General features: G+C 49.1%; 2 protein-coding genes across 4 annotated transcripts in view; one reads left to right on the forward strand and one right to left on the reverse strand.

Annotated features, from left to right (window-relative positions):
* Positions 1 to 7,633: 7,633 nt before the first annotated feature.
* Positions 7,634 to 10,400, forward strand: POMC (proopiomelanocortin). The gene is made up of 2 exons (XM_084792538.1): positions 7,634 to 7,780; positions 9,697 to 10,400. Exons 1-2 carry the CDS (start codon positions 7,649 to 7,651, stop codon positions 10,276 to 10,278), a joined length of 714 nt encoding a protein of 237 aa, XP_084648664.1. The 5' UTR covers positions 7,634 to 7,648; the 3' UTR covers positions 10,279 to 10,400.
* Positions 10,401 to 11,876: 1,476 nt separating this feature from the next.
* The window catches only part of EFR3B (EFR3 homolog B), a 78,796-nt gene continuing 69,941 nt past the window's right edge, over positions 11,877 to 20,731 (reverse strand). For all 3 annotated transcript variants that reach the window (XM_084792599.1, XM_084792598.1, XM_084792600.1), the window contains exons 20-23: positions 19,529 to 19,577; positions 18,722 to 18,828; positions 16,503 to 16,552; positions 11,877 to 15,902 (exon numbers count right to left, since the gene is read on the reverse strand). In XM_084792599.1, the coding sequence (XP_084648725.1) occupies positions 15,797 to 15,902; positions 16,503 to 16,552; positions 18,722 to 18,828; positions 19,529 to 19,577 (312 nt within the window). In that variant the 3' untranslated portion in view covers positions 11,877 to 15,796. The remainder of the gene's footprint in view (positions 15,903 to 16,502; positions 16,553 to 18,721; positions 18,829 to 19,528; positions 19,578 to 20,731) is intronic.

Here is a 20,731-nt window from a genome sequence, read left to right on the forward strand (position 1 = left end):
TCCTCCTGCAGTTTCTCCTACCAGCCTCTCGGATTCCTGTGTCTCTTCCTCTTCTTGTCCCTTCTCCTTCATCCTCCCACCCGACTCCAGCTGTGTTCAAGGATCAGCTTCATTTCCTGGATTCCATCTCTGGTCTGCTTAAGACTTTGAGTACGGGGCTGGAGAGATGGCTCAGAGGTTAAGAGCACTAACTGTTCTTCTGGAGGTCCTGAGTTTAGTTTCCAGCAACCACATGGTGGCTCACAACCATCTATAATGTGATCTGATCCCCTCTTCTGGCCTGCAGGTGTACAGGCAGGCAGAGCACTGTATACATAATAATAAATAAATAAATCTTTAAAAAAAAAAAAAAAGACTTTGAGGACTTGGCCAGGCATGGGGATACACGCCTTTAATCCCAGCCAGCGCTCAGGAGGCAGAAGCAGGTGCATTTCTATGGGTTCAAGGCCAGCCTGGTCTACAAGCACATTCCAAGACAACCGAAGCTACACAGAGAAACCCTGTCTGAAAAAACAAAAACAGCAAAAACACAACAAACCAAACAAAAGACTTAGAGTACATGTTTTTGTTTTTCATTAGCAACAGTAGCTTTCTCCTTTCTCCTGGGTTTTCCCTCTCAGTAGACATGTTCTAACCTCTGTTAGAGGTTAGACTGGGCTTTATATATATTGCCCAGGCTAGCCTGGAACTCTTGATTCCCCTGCCTTGCTTCCTAGGCACCACTATGTCTGTCAGCAAATGTTTTTATTCTTGATCCTGCATTATTCCGAATCCCTTACCTCACTTTCATTCACATTAGATCTCTAGAAAGAGTTGTTTTGTTTTTATGCTAAGGCCAAAGGGAGGAACTGGTAACTCCATAGGAAGGAGCCATTTAAGGAACACACCTCCCTTACACATAGGATGTCAAATAACCAGAACAGATCTGGACAATAGAGTGTAGGATATCTGAGCCACCACAGGATGCAGTATTTTGGAACACACATGAAACATAGTCCAAAATGGAGCTTATGTAAACCTGTTAAGCCATAAACATTTCCTCAGGATTGAAACCACATAGAATGTGCTCTCTGACCACAGGGAAATTAAGCTAAAAATTAGTTTTAAAACATAACTAGAAAATCCCCAAGGCTTGGAAGCTAACCAGAACATCTCCCAACGATCCCTAGGTAAAGAGGAAAATAAGATATATATTTCGAGCCGGGCGTGGTGGAGCACGCCTTTAATCCTAGCACTCAGGAGGCAGAGGCAGGTGGATCGCTGTGAGTTCGAGGCCAGCCTGGTCTACAGAGTGAGTCCAGAACAGCCAAGGCTACACAGAGAAACCCTGTCTCGAAAAACCAAAAAAAAAAAAAAAAAAAAAAAAAAAAAAAAAAGACAGGGTTTTTCAAGACATATTTCTCCATGTAGCCCTGCCTGTCCTGGAACTCACTCTGTAGACCAGGCTGACCTTGAACTCATAGGGATCCACTTGCCTCTACTTCCCCAAGTGCTAGGATTAATGGTGTGCAACAGCACTGCCCAGCTGAAAATAAGATATTTTGAACTAAATGGCAATTTAAAAAAAAAATGACATGCTAAGAATTGCAAGATGCAATAAAAAACATTCTTAGGAAGATGTTTATGGTCATGTCTACACATGCAGAACACAGTGGAGGTTGAATGTCAGCAATGTAAGTAAAAGCCACCACTTAGCATCCATCTGACTGAAGCAGGAAAAGGGTAGGCAGCTGAACACGCAGAAAGGAGAAATTTCAAAAATACTTCCGAAGAACACATATACTAGAGAGAGTTGACAGCACCAAAGACAGTGGTTATGAAAAGCTTATAAAACCGAATATAAGTTACTAATGCCAGACAAGGAAGAGATGCACACCCAGAGTCTACAGCTAAGACAGGACAAGAAGGTGGAACCAGATGAGGGATGTACCTCAGTGACCGCTGTGCACGTGTGACGCACATATACATACATACATACGCCCTTGGCTGGGTTAAAACAGGAAGTGAGGGTTTCAATTTGCCTTGTGAGGGCAGTGCAATTTTGATACCAAAATCTGACAAAAATTTACAAACAGGAAAATTAGAGTTCACGCTCATGAAAGGAGATGTGAAAGTGATTAAGTTGCTAGCCATATGAGACACTCAGCACCATTAAGCTGGACTTCTTTGAAAGCACAGTATGTTCAACATTGGAAGAACAATCGACAATGTCGTAACAATTCACTACAGCATTAGAGTAAAAGAGGAAAACTGTATTGTTTGAGGCCTTTGGAGGCACCTGCTCCAGGCGTTTGATGAGGAACTATTGATATTAAGATGCAAAGACAGTGGTGACTTTTTCCTGGTGACACCCATGTCCAGTGCCTTATGACAGCATCCCCTGTGGCCTCTTGGTGTTTTGTCTGTGTGTATGAGAGTGTCTAATCCCCTGGGGCTGCAGTTTACAAACAGGCATGAGCTGCCATGCAGGTGTTGAGAATTGAACCCTGGACCTTCAGAAGAACAGCCAGTGCTCTTAACCACTGAGCCATCTCTCTGGAGCCTGGTTTTCTTTCTTTACTGATTTTGGCCATGGCTCCAGCCATTCTTTTCTCCTGCCTCCCCCCTTTAACATCCTGTAGCCCGATCAGTGTTTCCTAATATGGTTCAACATGTTTTCAGTTCACTTTGGCCAAAGCAAGTTCTCTATACAATTAGGAACCCAGACGATGGACCAACCCAACCTTATCTCCACTTGGCTTCGATGCCACCAGCAGCAACCTCCTAAATTTACAGCAATAAAGCAAAGGAAAACAAGACAGAATCACCACCCGATTACAAAGAGCCGAGGAGCCTGGAGGTGGTGAGGGCAGAGGTGGTGGGACACCAGAAGACAGAAGGGAATTGGTTCAAGCATAATATGCTACCTATACAGATGAGACAGGCCTGGCTTCCCTGCAGAACAGGGATCGTATCTCAGGCTTCTGGTGGAAACAATAGCCAAGAGGTGTTTAATAAGAACTGCGTGATAGCTGAGCGTGGTGGCGCACGCCTTTAATCCCAGCACTCGGGAGGCAGAGGCAGGCAGATCACTGTGAGTTCGAGGCCAGCCTGGTCTACGAAGCATGTCTAGGACAGCCAAGGCTACACAGAGAAACACTGTCTGGAAAAACCATGAAAGGAAGGAAGGAAGGAAGGAAGGAAGGACGGACGGACTGGGTGATAATGGAATGCTAGACCTTAATAGGACTCTGAGTTACTTCACTGGAGGGAGGGATGGTGCTTAGCTTGTGGGGGAACACTTGGGGAAGTAGAGGCAGAAAGTAGTACTCACGGAGTATGGATGCTGGGGGTAGGTGAGGTTCAGGATACAAGATGGACAGCAGGCAATAATCCTGGAAGGAGGCCAAAGGCAAGGGACACAGCTGCTTACTGTTAGGGAGCTCCATGTTCTCCTGTGGCACAAAAGCAAGAGTTTTGGATGCAAAATCGATGTTGCCAATCAGAAAAGCTGAACTCTCAAGGGAGTCCTGGAGTCCCCAAACCACTGGGGGGGATCAAGGTAGGCTGCACAACTCACTTGCACACACACACACACACACACACACACACACACACACACACATACACACACACACACACACACACACACACCCCACTGGGGATTGAGGTAGGCTGTACAAATCACTTGCACACATATACTACTGGGGATCAAGATAGGCAGGACAACACACACACACACACACACACACACACACACACACACACACACACACACTCCAAGTGGCAGCCTGCCTCTGTTGTCTCCTTTCCCAAAACAGAAGACAGATTTTGATTTCACAAGACATCACACTTTCCTAACACTGGGGAAATATGAAGCATAACAGACCCACTCCTTATTAGTGATATTTACCTCCAAATGCCAGGAAGGCAGATGGACGCACACAGGTAATTCCATCCCGACCGCACAACCTCAGATCGAGGCCTGCCCCTCACACTAGGACGCTAAGCCTCTGTCCAGGCCTAAGTGGAGATCCAACACCATCCTTAATTAAGTTCTTCCTGAGCGCCGGCGCCAGGTGTGTGCTTCAGCGGGTCAGTGTTAATGCCAGCAGCCTCCGCGCTTTCCAGGCACATCTGCCCTGCGCTCAGCCCCGACCGGGAAGCCCCCCTCCCGCGGGCCCGCCGCCCCCCTTTGGCGTGGCCCGGGATTCGCTTGTTGCGCTGCAGAGGCGCTGCCAGGAAGGTCACGTCCAACGCTCACCCACCCAGCCAGGCAAGTATAAAAGGAGGGAGGAGAGCGACAGGGACCAAGCAGGCGGCGAAGGAGGAGAGAGGTGAACAGCAGTGACTAGGAGAGGCTGCTGAAGCCCAGAGAGCTGCATTTCTGCGTCAGGTAAGGGTGCCACAGCTCGGGACAGCTCTCATACTGAGCTCTGTCTCCGGGCCTTGGGATGCTCCGAGAGCAGGGATGTAGGCTGGCGCTCTGCTCTAGCTTGTCGCGGACCTGAGCTCTTCGCAAACTTTCTGAGACGGGAGAGAGCGGAGCCCGGACGCTGGGTTTACAGGTTGCAACGCTCCAGAGAGCAGCAGGTGGTTTGGCAGTTCCGAAGACCACCGCCGTCGGGGGTCTCAGAGTCTGCGTGGAGGAACGAAGCATTGGGAGGCTTCGGGACGTCTTAGTCTCCGACTGGCCCCTGGGGAGATCTTGGGAGAGTTTCCTTTTAGGTTTCTTGTCCGGATTATTTGGACTTGTGTGTCTTCTTCAAGGCCAGAGACCATATACACTGAATATAAATACACGCTGGAAAGACAGCAGGAGAGAGGGCCGAGTCACAATAAACTCGTAATTATGGAGTTCTTTGGTTGTTGCTTGCAGACTCCAAGTTCTCGTTTCCCTGCGCACCTTAGCGGACCCAAGGTGGTTGTTTTGCGACAATTATGTAGGTTACAGGACAGGATGTAGTCTCCTCTCTACAAGGTCCAGCACAGGTTAAAAACCGGGAGTGAGGAGGGAACTGTCCAGGGTTCTGAACCATCCTGTCTGGTTTCAGACGCCGTTAGGAGAACTGTAGGGACTGTGCTGCAATTTGTAAGGTCCCATACTCGGCAAAGGACATTTCAAACGAAGGAGAGACAGATTCCCCCAAATTCTCCATGTATAAATCAGGGGATTTTTTTTCACAGAATGGCTAGAAAGAGTCAAGTAAAATGGAAGTAAGTTTGATTCGTCAGTTTATGAAGTATGTGCAGTTTAATGGCTTGTTTCCTTATAGAAGTCGAGGCATGTGCACTGTGGATGAAGCTGCACCTTCGTGACTCTCTGCTTTACAAACAGCCATGTAGATGTCACTCAAGAGTAGTAAATATAAGGCTCTATTGAGTTCAGAGAATTTTCTGGTATATGGAGCCCTATTAGGTGTAGTTCTGTCAAAATGAATAAATCACCCTTCTCTGTTCCAGAGGTTTTAATGACCAGAATCCTACATTTTCCTAACTATGAAAGCATGGCATTTGACAATTCCCCCACTACTTTGGTTTTTCAAAAAACGATACAAATAAGACATTTGTGAGAAAAGGGGTAAAAACATAAGAGAAAAAACTGGGAGGTGGAGGTGTGGGGGATCAGAATCCCAGCACACAGCAGGTGGCCAGGAAGAGACAGCACACATTCAAAGGCCTGAAAATCTCCACTGTGGCTCCTTCAAACGTAAGCCTCATTCCTTGGTCATCAGCTTTGGGGGCAAGGGAAACTTAGTTGAGAGTACTTTCAGACCTGCGTGGTTTTATTTTTCTTTACTAATATGTTTTCATGCTATTTACCATTTTCCTCACCTTTCTATAACATCTGGGGGTAGTTTTGAGCTAATTGGCTGCCTGACTGGACCTGAGTCCCAGGTTCGTGAACATGGTGACTTCTGGGCTGAGGGGTGACCCATACAGTTCAATGACTGCCACGCGTGCTAATGGTTCTGAAAATCACACCGCTTGCAGGACATCCAGCTCTTAAAGAATGACACAGGGTGGAGCAGAGACTGGGAAGAGATTCTTGAAGACTTTCACTTCCAAATCCTCTCCTTCAAAAATAAAGGATTGGCTCACGCCTCTTCAAATGAGAGATTTGTTTCCTGCCACATTCATCTTAAAATGCAAGTGTTCATTAGAAGTAACAGACACTTAAGTCAGTCACATTTTTTATTTAAAATGTTTATTTTTTGTATTTTTTTTTCAGGACAGGGTTTTTCTGTGTAACCCTAACTGTCCAGGAATTTGCTCTTGTAGAAAAGGCTGGCCTCAAACTCAGAGTTCCTCTTGCCGCTGCCTCCTGAGTGCTGAGACCGAAGGTATGTGCCACCACTGCCTGGCTATTGACATCTTGCTATGAACTAACTTTTCTGATCTAATTAAATGTCCTCCTAACAGCTGGTAATCTGAAATCGAGAATAAGTGCAGAGTTGGTGGGGACACTGATTACAGACTAGGATGACTTTAGGGATCCTCGGATGAGGGAGAACAGATGCAATGCCTGAGAGCTAGCCGTGCCAGGGAGGGGCAGGGCACAGGGCACCAAGGCACTATCAGCACTCTCTTCCACCTGGTGGTCTCTTGACCTCCACATCTTCCCAAAGGTACTTTGTTTTCTCCAACAGCAGCTTCAGTGGCTCTTCACAGCAGTGGTAGCTTCCTTTTCAGCCTTCTGCCTTCCCTCCCTCCCTCAATCTTGACATCCTCTTCAAATTCACATATTTCAGACTAAAAGACTTATGATGTGAAGTGTGCATGTTTAGATAACAGGATAGTTTTAAGGAAAGTGGAATCTGCTTCAAAAAGAAATCTTCCTGAAGTTACTAGGGTCTGGGAAATAGCAATCCCCAGGTGATCTGTGTACAGGACTTCAAACTGATTGCCTAAGATCTTGGCTAAACGGACTGGTTTTATTTGCCTATATTCAAACCTAATATCCATGGGAAATGGTCAAACTTTAGGTGAGAGGAACCAAAACAGGAAGTTCCTAATCCTTTGTCTTTTTTCAGTTGCTCCCACCTGTGGGTGTTTGATACGGAGTGCTGAAGTGTAGCTTCATTTGGGCAGTGAACTTAGAACACTCTTTGGGAATGCAGGAGAACTTACCTTTAGCTTCTCATGAACACAAAAGAAATGATATTTTTGGACTTCAGCTTTTCCAACTCCCAAGTGAGGGGTCCCGCCAAGTGATAGCACAGACAGCCTCATCTCTAATTTCTCCTCCTCCTCTCTTCTTCTACAGTTATTATGTATACAATGTCATGTCTGCATGTGCATCTGCATGACAGAGAAGGGCACCAGATCTCATTATAGATGGTTGTGAGCCACCATGTGGCTGCTGAGAACTGAACTCAGGACCTCTGGAAGAGCAGCCAGTGCTCTTAACCTCGGAGCCATCTCTCCAGGCACCCCCGCCCCCCCATAGCTATGTTGAATTCTCCTCCCCTTATCCCTCTCGTGACACCCATACACATCTTCCATTTTAGCACAGCTATTGTCCTCAGAAAGCCTCGGACTGTCCAAGTGAGAGCTGTTAGTGTTGGCTCGCAGTCCTTCCTGGTGACTGGCCAACATTGTTCTGCTCCTTGCAGGGGTCCCACCAATCTTGTTTGCCTCTGCAGAGCCTCAGCCGGTCACCTGGAAGATGCCGAGATCCTGCTACAGTCGCTCAGGGGCCCTGCTGCTCGCCTTGCTGCTTCAGACCTCTATAGAAGTGTGGGGCTGGTGCCTGGAGAGCAGCCAGTGTCAAGACCTCACCACAGAAAGCAACCTGCTGGTATGTGGGCCATGGGCACCACCTTGGTTTGGGTAGAAGATGGCACTGGGGTTAGGAAAGACCAAAAGGAAGAGGGGCGTGGGGACGGACAAATTCGCCTCCATTGACTGCTGCGATCCAGAGCAGCGACAGAGCTCTTCCCATACTGTTGGAACTCGGCAAAGGTGAGGGGAAGGTGGCTTCAGAGGAAAGGGTCTGTTCCGTAATTTCTCCTCGATTATTCTCACTCTCCGCTCTGTAGTCTGTGAAAGACCCCTCACCATATACTCAGTTTAGACAGTGCCTTATTAACCATGATTGCTCCCTTAGTTGATCCTATATTTTAACCCTTTAGCTCCCAAATCAGCCCTCCTTTAAATACTGAAAACCTACAATTTCACTTCATATTCATTCCTCTTTGTCTCGGTTATAAAGCTGGTTATCAGTTAGGTATTCCATACAACATCTCCAGAGGGTGAAGGAAAGACAAAAATACCTTTTTAAAACTGTTGCCAAATATCTCATGCTGCCAAGTTCCTTTCCTGTGGGGCAGGCTGAGCCCCTTCCAGGTCACCACGGGGTGCCTGTTAGTGTGTGCACTGCAAGTGCTGGGTGCCTGTTACTGACTGTCACTACATCCTGTTTTATCAGTGGGCAAATGAGGCTGGGTGATGAGAGAGACTTTCTCAAGACATAAGAGCACTGAGTGGTGGTGGCGCACACCTTTAATCCCAGCCTTCCGGAGGCAGAGGCCGGCGGGTCTCTGTGAGTTCGAGGCCAGACTGGTCTACAGAGTTAGTCAGGACAGTCAGGGCTAAAACAGAAAAACCCTGTCCTGACTCCTCCCCAACCCCCCAAAAATGACATAAGAGCAAGGTTCATACTCAGTGTGTTTTAGACTCAGAGAGTCCAAGGAACCTTGGAGACGCAGTTCAGAAAAATCCAAGACTGTTTGAGACGCACACTGCATAGCTTGAGATCTTACCAGAAAAAAAAGGGGGGGGGGGGTAGGCGCTAAACAAGGTCAGAACCCATGGGTTCTATTCCTGCCTCTGACACTAACGAGCTGGGGAACCTTGACTAGATCTCTTCTCTTTCCGAGGCCCCTGTTTCATTATCCATCCTGGGAGGTGGGGGAGGGAGCTTAATTTACATTGCTTTTATCACCCACTGTTAACATTCTGCGGCATTATAATTCCAAATCTCTGATGTAGAAAACCCTCAACTGAAAAGACTGAGTGGGATCCTTCTGTTTTCTCCTCAGCAATATCCAAGGATCTAAAAAAAACAAACAACAACAACAACAAAAAAACCTTAAGGATGCAATCTACGTGTAAACAAGCACCCCAGTTGTAAATCCTCTAGGGACAGAGTACAGAGGCACCAGCATAGCAATCACGGTAGAAATACCCCTGGGTCTAGTTAGAATGAGGTAGCAGGGAAATGAACCAACTTTCCTCAAAATTCTGATGGAGACTAAACAAGATCGACGCACAGAGTAAAGGACCTAGTGGGTGCGGGGAAGCTTTGAGATGAGAGACCTAGGGGTACAGGACTGGAGTAGGCATGGGTAAGACGGAAGCGGTGGTGACAATTCAGGCCCTCAGAATCCAGCCGCCTATTACCAGGAAAGATTCCCAATTTCTATTCCCATGCCCTTCCTGGACTTAAACGAAGCCACACTTTGCCGTCGTTGACAACGTCCCTTTGTAAGAAAGTCAAGCAAGCAAGGTGTAGGGTGGGATGCTTACTGCCATCTAGGCAGAATTATGCAAGAGAAGAGCAGCTTGGCGCAGGACTTCGGTGAGACCTGGGGGCGGGGGAGGAGGGCACCACATTGCTGGGCGCGGTGGCCTCGAGGCTGAACCAGCAACGGGACTAGGGCGCAGGGGTGGTGGCCGCAGGTGGCTTGGCTCACGCGTCGGGTTCTCCCACAGGCTTGCATCCGGGCCTGCAAACTTGATCTCTCGGCGGAGACGCCCGTGTTTCCAGGCAACGGGGATGAACAGCCGCTGACCGAGAACCCCAGGAAGTACGTCATGGGTCACTTCCGCTGGGACCGCTTCGGCCCGAGGAACGGCAGCGGTGTAGGTGGCGCGGCGCAGAGGCGTGCGGAGGAGGAGGAGGCGGCGGCGGGGGAAGATGGCCATCCGGAGCCGGCCGCGCGCGAGAGCAAGCGCTCCTACTCCATGGAGCACTTCCGCTGGGGCAAGCCCGTGGGCAAGAAGCGGCGCCCGGTGAAGGTGTACCCCAACGTCGCCGAGAACGAGTCCGCAGAGGCCTTCCCCCTGGAGTTCAAGAGGGAGCTGGTAGGCGTGCAGCCCGACGGCTTGGAGCACGTCCTGGAGCCCGACACCGAGAGGGACGACGGACCCTATCGGGTGGAGCACTTCCGCTGGGGCAACCCGCCCAAGGACAAGCGCTATGGCGGCTTCATGACCTCGGAGAAGAGCCAGACACCCCTGGTGACGCTCTTCAAGAACGCCATCATCAAGAACGCTCACAAGAAGGGCCAGTGAGAGGGTTGCAGGGGTCTTCTCACCCCGGCCCCCTCCCTGCATGGCATGGGCGAGCTACTCGCTGCAGACCTCGAGCCTCTTAGAGCTACCTGTAGTTAGGAAATAAAACCTTTCAGATTTCACAGCCGGCTCTGATCTTCAATATAGACTGCGTGAATAAAGTCAAAACACACGAAACCATCCAATTACACCACCATGCGACCAGGCAGTAGAGTGTAAAGAAAACATTTCTCCACTCCCTTGCTCCAACAAATGTCTGGGGGTGGGGGGAGGGCGGGCGCAGAGGGGGGCGGCACCCAGATAGTTTGGATGGCCCAGGGTGGTTCTCTGTCTGACACCCCTAGAATGGCTGCTTAGCTGCGAACTTGGCCCCAAAGAGTGAGTGGCCTTAGGGACCAAGGCCTTACTTACTCCCCTCTGGGAAGGTCTCTGGGCTTTCACTCAGGAAGCTCCTGGGACATTCCTTGTTCTGGTGAATCCTTTATTTGCAACCTTAGGCAAGTCCCCAAACCTTCCCAGGATTTAATTATCTCATCTGCCCTTTCATTCTTGGCGTAAAGACACTGGCGAGAATAAAAGGGAAAAAGAGATGTCAATATTTTATCAGGAAAATGTGAGAGTTGAGAGTTGATAGCAGATCTAATTTGGTTACTCATATATACTCTCAAGACACATGGTCTTACCCTCTTCCACACACATCGTGGAGATAGAGGAACCATCCTGCAGGCTTAAGCCTTGAGGCCTTTGGTTTCCTACCTTGCTTTTTTCTTCTTTTTTTCTGCTTTTTTCCGAGGCAGGGTTTCTCGGTGTAATGATGCTGGCTGTCCTGGGTTTGCTTTGTAGACCAGGCTGGCCTCGAACTCACAGCGATCTGCCTGCCTCTGCCTCCCCAGTGCTGATCTGCCTGCCTCTGCTTCCCGAGTGCTGGGATGAAAGGCCTGCGCCACCATGCCCGGTTTGTTTTCAGGGCTCTGACGGTCAGCTCCCTCTGTGGGAAGGCATGCTGTCTGGCCAGGATGGCGAGTTACTTGCTGCATGTCTGTTTTGTCCCCTCATTTAAGAGAAATTCCAAGCTCCACAGGCTTGTGCTATGTTGCTTCTGTCTCCCTGTAGTGCATGGTGCTGGGGCCAGAGTTTGCAGCTGCGTGTTTGCAGGGATGCATACATACCCGTCACTTTGATGAGACATCACTGGGCCACACACACACACCGAAACCTGGTATTTGCGTATTTGTTCCTAAGCCCTGACATTTGATAGGCATTCATGGGGACATGATGAGCTCTGGACGTCCTGGGGGGAAAGGGAGTCAGACTGAGCTCTGACTGACTAAGCGCCCCCTACTGTGTGTCGTGGGAAGTGAGGTAGAATGAGTAACGGCCTGAGCCCTCCTGAGGATGCTCCCTTGCTGGGAATCCTCACCTCAGGTTCCAATCTCTGTAACATCCTCCCCCTGCTTCCCTCATTAGAGCCAGGTGTAAAGCAAGGGTCAGTGGGGGTGGCTAAATGCCAGTGGTACACAGTTGATATTTCCAGATTCTGTTTTTATCTTAAAAAAAAAAAGAAGCTATTTCCTTTTGAGAATTCAAACAAACAGCCATATGGTGACAACATTAACATTTATTTGAAAAGGGCATCACGAAGGCTCATTGGGAAAACACGACTAATAGTCCCAAGGGATGACTTTGGAATAGGCCTGCCAACACCCCCCATCCCTGGAAGGAAAACTAATTTGATCCAACAAGTTTAAAATACAGAAAACTGCCACAGATGCCAATTCTGTACTCACATATAAATATGTCAGCTATTATATACAAAACATTGGCAACTACAAACTACATTACACACATGCACGGACATAGGCGCACACACTCAGCCAGGTCTTGAAGGTCTAAGACGCACGGAGATGGATGGGCTGCAGCATCTATGGGTGTACAACTTTATACTCCATGTGCCAGGACCCACAGTCATCAAGAGTTCAAGGGCGAGTGTTGGGCTCAGGAGATCCTGCGCTCCCTGAAGGAGCCAGGCTGGTGCTAAAGGGCAGCCAACAGAGCCATGAAGTCTCTTTCCTGCCACCCATGGCTTCTCCTTACCATTCCCCCGGTAGACAGGCTCAAGAACAGGGCCTCCCGTGATCCTCTTCTGCAGCCCTTAGATCTAGACTCAGCTTGGGTTGTCGGGTCATAGAAACCAGGCTGCTTTCCCTGAATCTCACCCCAGATCCCAGAGAACGGAATCCTTGCTTCAGTGCAACCTGCTTGCCAGAGAAGGGCCAGGGAAGCAGACAGGGCCTGCCTGGTTCACCCCTCCTCTACCTCCAACGTTTCAGACCCACGGCTCAGGCCTTCCCTTCCCCCAGAAAGCCCAAACACAGCCGGTTCTTAGCAGCATTCTCTGCAGCAGGTTGGGAGGCCTATGGCAGTAAAGGGTTACTGGAAGCTGCTATGACCCAGGGACCCCCAGGAAGTCTAGAGGAGCCTGAGGGCTTTTCTAAATCCTACTTCAGCTGAACTTTGTCCTGTGGACCAGGAATAGCCTTGCCGCTTGGTCCCAAGCCCATGTTCCCCTGTTTTGTGTGTCGGGTATGAAAAAGACAAAGGGTGTTTCTAGGCTTTGTTTCTAATGAGGCCATATAGGAGCCACGAAACCATCTATTCTAGCCTCCGAAGTAAAGAGGAAAACAGGAAACAGGGGGAATCAGCAGCTGCTTCTGGGTCAGGTGTTTTCTGTTAATCCACTTTCTACAACTCTTGATCGTCAACCGAGTTAACTTTCCAAACCTCAAACACATTCGTGCCTATTACATTCTGTCAGCAAGATGCCACCCTCTGACCCTGGCCATGAAGCCAGAGCCCTGGCTGCTTTGATGGTCAGAGGGTGGCAACCAGTTGGCCTTAATGAGTTCTCTGGCTCCTTTGGACTCTGGTTTACCACAGGGAAGATGAACACCAGAGGCTGGAAAGGCAAGCGCGTGGACACCGGGCTCCTCCCCAGCTCCCATCCACTGTGCTTCTGCCTCTCTCCCAGGCCTTGTGATGGAGTGACAGACTCTCCTGTGATCACTGTCTAGACTTTCTGACTCTGAGGCATACTTGGCCAAGATCAGATTCCATCCTCCCCATCAACAGGAAACCCAGTGTCCTGCTGAATACAACCTAAAATCAGTTCTACCAAGAAGAGGGCACACAAGTAGCCAACAGTCTAAAGGCAGTGAGTCACTGCTAATCAGCATGGCGTGAAGGACAGGAGGCACAGAAAGGAAGACTTGGCAGCAGTTAAGTCTGCAGAGTTGGAAGTCTGTCCCTTTCTCTTCTCTGTCCCCAGGGAAGTGTGAGGGGCAGAGGTATCTGAGAGGGCCTGTAGAGCCTCTGGTCCTGATGCTGGCTCTCAAAAGGCTCCAAAGAAGTGGCCCTCCCGATTCACAACTAGGGTCAAGGTTACCTCAGGCATGGACAATGGTGGCCGATGGGAACAATAAAGCAACTGATGGCCTCTTACAAGCAGGAGGTAAAAGATGTGGCGGGCAGGTAAAGAAAGATGATTTTAGCCCAAGGCTTAGATTTTCTTAGTTTCTAAAAGGTTACTTGCCTTTGTGCTCATTTTAAACTTGCCTTCTTAGTAAGGAGACACTAAGGAGAGACCCAAAGCCATGCTTATAGAGTTGGGTTGAACCACAGCCCACAGCTCCAATGCCATGGGTGGTGGTGTTGTCCTCAGGGACCTGAGATCATGCAGGCTGTGCTGGGGCCATGAGCCCATAGCTCAGTGCAGGGACCACGGGAAAGAGCTGCATCACAGGTGAAGAGACTACGGGCCAGGGTCAGGGTCAGAAGGCCCCATCTGTGACATTCACTTCGTGTGCAGTGGGGAAGGAAGTGCATGTGCCCCGGTTCTCCTAATTCTGGAAAATGTCCTAGTGAGCAGGCTGTCACCATGCAGGGTCATATAAAGGGCGGCGATCTAAAGTGTCCTGAGAAGGATATCCCATCCTTAGCAGAGATGGCTCCTTTATGACCCCAGGCCACACTGCCTAAAACCATACCCTAGAAAGGATTACTGCAGGTCAACAGAACCATTCCCCCTTTCTAAAGAGGCAAAATATCTGGAGCAACGTTGGGCCTGGGAGGAAAAGAGCTCAGAAAACTTACGAGAAGTCTGAAAGGGAAAGAAAGGGCTAGCCTGGGCTGTTAGGGTGCCCCCACTGGAAGAAGTCTAGGATGTTGGTAAGTGGTCTTGGAGGAGTGAAGATACCAAGAGGGGGGATCAAGAAAGGGTCAAACAAGGGCAAAGGTCAAAGAGGACAGCAAGTGGCACTTTTTGCACCCACCCAGTCCTGGGTCAGCTGCTCCTAGCATACACAAGTCACAGGTAGGTGGCACATAGGGAAAATGGAAGCCAAAGGAGTTTCTACCACCTCTTCCCAAACCACAAGCAAAGCCAATTGTCTCCAGTGTCTCAGGCTTTGTCCAAAGAGGGAAAAATATCATTACAATTCTAGCTGTTAAATCTTTCTTTCCCTGAATCTCAAAGTGCCACTTGCTTAACTGCACTCCCGAAGCCCTACCTTCTGCTGGGAGCATCTTCTACGGGAAGTGATGTGGACAGGCCTCACGGCCCTGGGACTTTCTCACCCTTTTTTTTTGGTCCCTAGAACCAGCTAGCTTGCTCAGCTATCTCTCAACACAGAGGTTGTGGAGACAAAGGTATCAGAGACCAAACTTAACAACCCAGGAAACATCCAGAAGAGAGAGAACCATAGAGGATCTGCCACAAGCTTCCTCTGGACAGAGACAGTGAGAGGATGCTACATGCAGCAAGGACACAGACTTGCCACAGGTGTGCTTTGCAATGCTGTCACCTAGCCTGGGAGGAGCAGCCCCTCTCTATGCTCAGCCTGTTGCTCTTCTGCTTAGCCTGGCTGCCTCCAGCATCTCTATCCCCAGCTCCTGCTGTGAGCACTCAGCATCCATTAACAGTAAAAAAAACAAACACGGACAACTGGGAGAGTAAATAAGAGACTGAGTAGGACACCCAAGGCTGGAGAGGTGAGAGCAGTCATCACCTTTGATTTCTCACACTGTCACTCCTTTATGACAGTGGGGTGGGGTTGGGGGGTGTTCCTCAGTTTCCCCGAGTGCCATCTATGCTTTCCTTAGACCATGTCTTCTTCAGGCTCCTTTCCTTGGGAGTGTCTGACACCCCCCTCATAGACACCCCCCCCCCAGCAGAAGCTTCCCAGGCTCCTCTGTTTCTCAGTGGAGACAGCCTCATGATTCTCTGTCCCTGGCTGATACAAAAGAGAAGACAGGTGAGATGCTTATTAGCCCCCGAGGGCAGGTGGCTGGAACTTCCTCACAGAAGACAAGGAGGAGGCTCCACCTCTGCTCAACTTGGGAAGAGCCATTGTCCAAGGTGACTATTTCTCAGCTATCCCAGCTAGATGTCCATCCGGTGAGAGCGGGCAGGAGGGTGGTCCTCCTGCACACCGAGCCCCCTAAGGATTCTGTCTCTAGGGATTCAGTACACACACAGGTCGGGAAACTTCATCTCATAGACAGGGATGGAGTGGTTCTGTGGCTGGCCGTAGGCTGCGGTGATGGTTCCTGAAGGGCTTGGAGGGGGCCTAGAGACACATGGAGGAGAAAGGTAAGAGGCAGGAATTGGGGATCCTACCCTTTGTGCAACTGAACACAACAGATGGTTTCGGTTTCTCCTTGAAGCTCATGCTATTCCACTAGTTCCCAGATTTTCAAGATGTTCTAGAATCTTCAGCTCAGTCAAGACTCACTGTAGGCTCCATGGCAGCGGGCCTCAACCTTCTTACCGCTGCAGCCCTTTAATACAGCTCCTCAAGGTGTGGTTGACCCCCAACCATAAAACTGTTTTCATTGCTTCCTTATGACTGTAATCTTGCTACTGTTATGAACCATAGGGTAAATATCTGATATGCGACCCCCCCAAAGGCGTTGTGACCCACAGGATGAGAACCACTGTTCTATGGCGGTGCAGGTACTTCAGAGATCAAGACCCCTGGCTTTTTCTAGGCTTTACTAATCCAGTCTCTTGCCCTCTCCACAATGGCTAAGCCTAGGGCTGGCACTAGAGGTTGAGGAAGGAGGGAGGGCTGCCAGCAGGGGTGTGAGAAAGAGGACTTAGGACAATGGCCCTGACCCCTGAGGCTGGACAGGGAGGTAGGGTCCCTCCTGCCCATGCCACCACTTACCGGATAGTGATTTCAAAGATCTGGTTGAGCTTGCTCTGCAGCAGGGATGCCTAAACACAAATGAAAGGAAAGTGAACCTGGGGCTCCGAGAGCGTCAGCTGCCACCCCACTGGCCTGTTGGGAGTTGGTGTGATGCTCTGTGTTTACAAATGCTACATTCTGGACCCTAAGATGCGGCTGTAGTCAAGATAAGTGCACACTCATGTATACCAGCCTATGTTGTATAAGCTTTGCTCCCCAATTATCTCTGATTGGTTAATAAAAAAAAAAGCTGAACAGCCTACAATTGGGCAGAAGAGAGGTAGGCGGAGCTTCCACTCTCAGGCTTGGGGTCACAGGTAGGGACCACAAGGGGAAGAAGAGAGAAGAAGAAGATGCAGAAAAAGGACCTGTCCTGATGGAGCAGATGCATCCCAGACAGGACCAATATTGGCAAGTAACTTGGGGGCATATGTGTTTAGTATAAATAAATGCTTCTCTGTCCAGTAACGGTGCTTATAGCTTACTGATAAATTTAGTAAGTCTCTGTGTTATTTATTTGTGAGCTAGAGCAGGTAAACAGAAAAGCCCTCCAAATTAATTACTTATTTATAATACTGGCCACCTGCCCAAAGGACATCTGGAAGTCTCTGGCAGCAGCAGCAGCTGTGAGAGGGTAACCAGGTGGGTGTACTCTTCTGTGTGTGTGTGTGCGCGTGCGTGTGTGTGTGTGTGTGTGTGTGTGTGTGTGTGTGTGTTGCTTTGTTTTGTTTTTTTGAGACAGGGTTTCTCTGCATAGCCTTGGCTGTCTTGGACTCACTTTGTAGACCAGGCTGGCCTCAAACTCACAGTGATCTGCCTGCCTCTGCCTCCCGAGTGCTGGGATTAAAGGCGTGCGTCACCACGCCCAGCTTGTGGGTGTACTCTTATTCCAGGCACTTGTACATTCACATCAGGGACAGCCACCCATCAAAGGCTGTCTGGGGACCTCACAGAGGGCCAGGAATACCAGGGAGAGTTTTGGCAAGCTTCTGCTCTTTAATATGGGATAAGAGGATCTGTTGGGCATGGGGTCAAGATACTGGAGCTGATACTACTTTTTCTTGATGTGTCTAGCACATGGGCCTCCTCCTGGACCATGAAATAGGCAGTCTACTTCTCACAGTGGGATGGGAATAACTTAAGTAGACAGCACAGGCTAAGAAGACGTGTGTTTTTATATAGACACAAAATATGTAGCTCTTATATAAGTGTAAAATATAAGCCATAGTCCTGTAATCTCAGCACTAAGAAGGCTGAGGCAGCATGATTGAAAGTGTAATGCAAGCCTGGGCTACATCGTGAGTTCAAAGCCAACCGAGAATGGACACCAAGACCCTCATTTAAAAGAACCTGCCTGGTGCGATGGCTGAGTGGGTAAAGTATATGCTACACAAGCCTAATGGCCTGAACGCAATCCTGGAGCCCACATAAAAGTGAAAGGAGAACCCAAAAGTTGTCTTTTAACCTACATATGCCTCTACACCCATATTATACAAACAGGATATTAATAAAAAGTTAGTGATGATGATGCTGTTGCTGCTGCTGCTGCTGCTGCTGCTGCTGAAGGTTTTGTTTGCTTTGTTGAGACATGATACTACCCTGGCTGGCCTTGGACTCAAAGAGATCTGTTGCCTCTGCCTTCTGATTGCTGGATTGAAGGTGTGAGCCACCACACCCAGCTGGCACCTCCTACCCCCCACTCTCCCTGATCCCCACCATCTTTTTTTGGAGGTCTCACTATGTCACTCTCGCTGGCCTGGGATTATCCATGTAGACCAGACTGGCTGGCTCGAATTCACAGAGATCTGTCTGCCTCTGCCTTCCAAGACAGTGAATACTCAATGTCCGGTCACTGAGCTTAGGAATTCAATGTAGTGGAAAATATTGGGGTAAACAGCAACATTCTGAATCTTGGAAACAAAACCCTAATTTCTACAATACAAAGAGGCAAGGGTTGTCTGTCTGTCTGTTTGTTTGTTTGTTGTTGTTTTCTGAGACAGGGTTTCTCAGTGTAGCCTTGGCTGTCCTGGACTCACTTTGTAGACTAGGCTGGCCTCGAACTCACAGAGAGCCACCTGCCTCTGCCTCCCTGAGTGCTGGCCACAGTGCCAAAGAGCCAAGGTTGGAACTCTGTCTTGCCCTGGCCCCAAATCTTGTATCTGATTGGTCAGGAAGGCACCTTGTGGTATGTCACTCACCCGGGCCCCACAGTGGGCTGCAATCTCCTCGAAGGGTGCCTTCTGGAATTTCTCTACCACCTGTCGACGCCGCTCACGCTCCTGTTCCTCAACTGCCACACTGTCCACTGTGACACAAGAACTGGGTTAGTGTTCAGGTCGTCCCCAGGGATGAGCAGGGGAAGAAGCTTGAGGAGATGGGCAGAGTGGACTCTCAGGATGGAAAGGGGCGGAGCCATGAAAGGTGTGCAGACCTCAGGTGCCCTCAGAGACTTCTCCCGATCCTGTCTAAGGCCCCACCCTTTAAGAATCAGTGACATGGACCTGCAACTGGGATTTTTTTAAAAATGTGATATGGAGTTTATTAAATGAGCATGGGGGGGGGAGGGGAGAAGGAAAGGGGGCAGGGGTACCCCAGAGGGAGACAGAGACAGAGACAGGAAGAGTGAGAAGAAGAGGGAGGAAGAGTGAGCCGGGTGAGAGCGGGGAGAAGTGGGAGTAGAGAGCTCCATCGGGCTTTTAAAGACCCAAGTGTCTACACTCCTGCTGGGACTCTCAAAGAAAAGATCTCAGATAGCTGCCCCTGTTGGTACTGTCTGGGTAGTTTGAAAAAGGACCCGAACAATGGAAAATGCTGATAGACCATGAGGCAGCTGTCATTAGCAAGTAGGAAAGCGGTGACAGTGACAGGGCCGCCCCACCCCCCTCACTGGGGACTGGGGACTTTGGCAGCTTTGGCAGCTGATGAGTTTACAAGAAGCCTTGGCCACCAGGGCCATGTCAGCCCTAACCTCCCCTTTCGCCAGTTTCTTAGGGCCCCTGTCTTACCAATGGCCTTCTTTAGTGTCTCATAGGTGATCTCTTCAGCCGGCACTCGCTGAAGAAGAAGGGGCAAATGGAGAAAGGTGAACATTACTTCTTAGGGGACTGTCCCTAAAACACCCCCCATTGGCAGAGGCATCTCTGAGCATGTATGGCGAAACTCAAACAAGTTTCAGGTTCCCTCAGAATAGAATTCTATTTCTGTTCCCCACCTAAGCCAGTCCAGCAAGCTCCAGGGAGAAAACCACCACACAACTGAAAAACAAAAACAAAACCCAAAAACCTCAGAGAAACAACTGAATGTAAGAGGCAGTTGAGAAATAAGATCTCCAATATAGGCTGGAGAGATGGCTCAGAGGTTATGAGCACTGTCTGTTCTTCCAAAGGTCCTGAGTTCAATTCCCAGCAACCACATGGTGGTTCACAACCATCTACAATGAGATCTGGTACCCTCCTCCTGCACACATGCAGGCAAAATACTCTACAATAATAAATAAACCTATTTAAAAATATCTCCAATATAAACTCCAGGAACTTCACAAAAATTTGAAGGCTTATGATAGTAAATTATACCCCAAAGTGATGAATCTTAATATAGTAAGTCATAGAAGGTTAGAAACAATGGGCCCTCTGCTGAGCTGATTGGTCCCAAGACCAGAGGCAAAGGGTCTCAACTCCTGCAGAGCCTATGAAAAGAGGCAGAAAATAATGAAGCCCAAAGAAGGGAACTCCATGGATCCATGATCTCTGGGAAGATGCTGACGATGCTGATGATGCTGAAGTTTGGACCAGATTCCTCACCAAACTATCAGCTTCTTGGTGTAGCACCCACTAGGAGTCATGTGCCATCAAGGAAAGTAAGGGGGGGAGTGTAGCCAGAAGAGAGTGATTTAATGACACAAAGTTCCAAGAGGGACTATGCTAAGTGGTTTCTCTGGAGGAGAGAGGCCCCGACAAGTCCCTGGGTGGTGACTGTATTTGATCTCCTGATCTGAGTGTGATAACATGGGAACATTCAACTTGTGAAAATTCAAACAGTACAGCTCTTGATTTGTTTGCCATTTGGTAAATGTCTTTTTGTCTGGAAAGGGTAGACATACATAAATGGGATAAAGACATTCAGCAAATATTGCATGGGTATCAATAGCATGCAGAACTCTTAGTTGGGTCAACAGAAGCTGCCAAATTTGTTAACATAGGATATGTTGC

Source organism: Acomys minous (assembly GCF_964271855.1).
Source record: "Acomys minous genome assembly, chromosome: 8".
NCBI classification, from domain to species: Eukaryota; Metazoa; Chordata; class Mammalia; order Rodentia; family Muridae; genus Acomys; species Acomys minous.

Bases quoted from the DNA above. Each gene is read 5' to 3' on its own strand.
- POMC (XM_084792538.1), top strand. From the start codon at position 7,649: ATGCCGAGATCCTGCTACAGTCGCTCAGGGGCCCTGCTGCTCGCCTTG. The intron at 7,781-9,696 runs GTATGTGGGCCA...GTTCTCCCACAG, and splicing joins CCACAGAAAGCAACCTGCTG to GCTTGCATCCGGGCCTGCAA.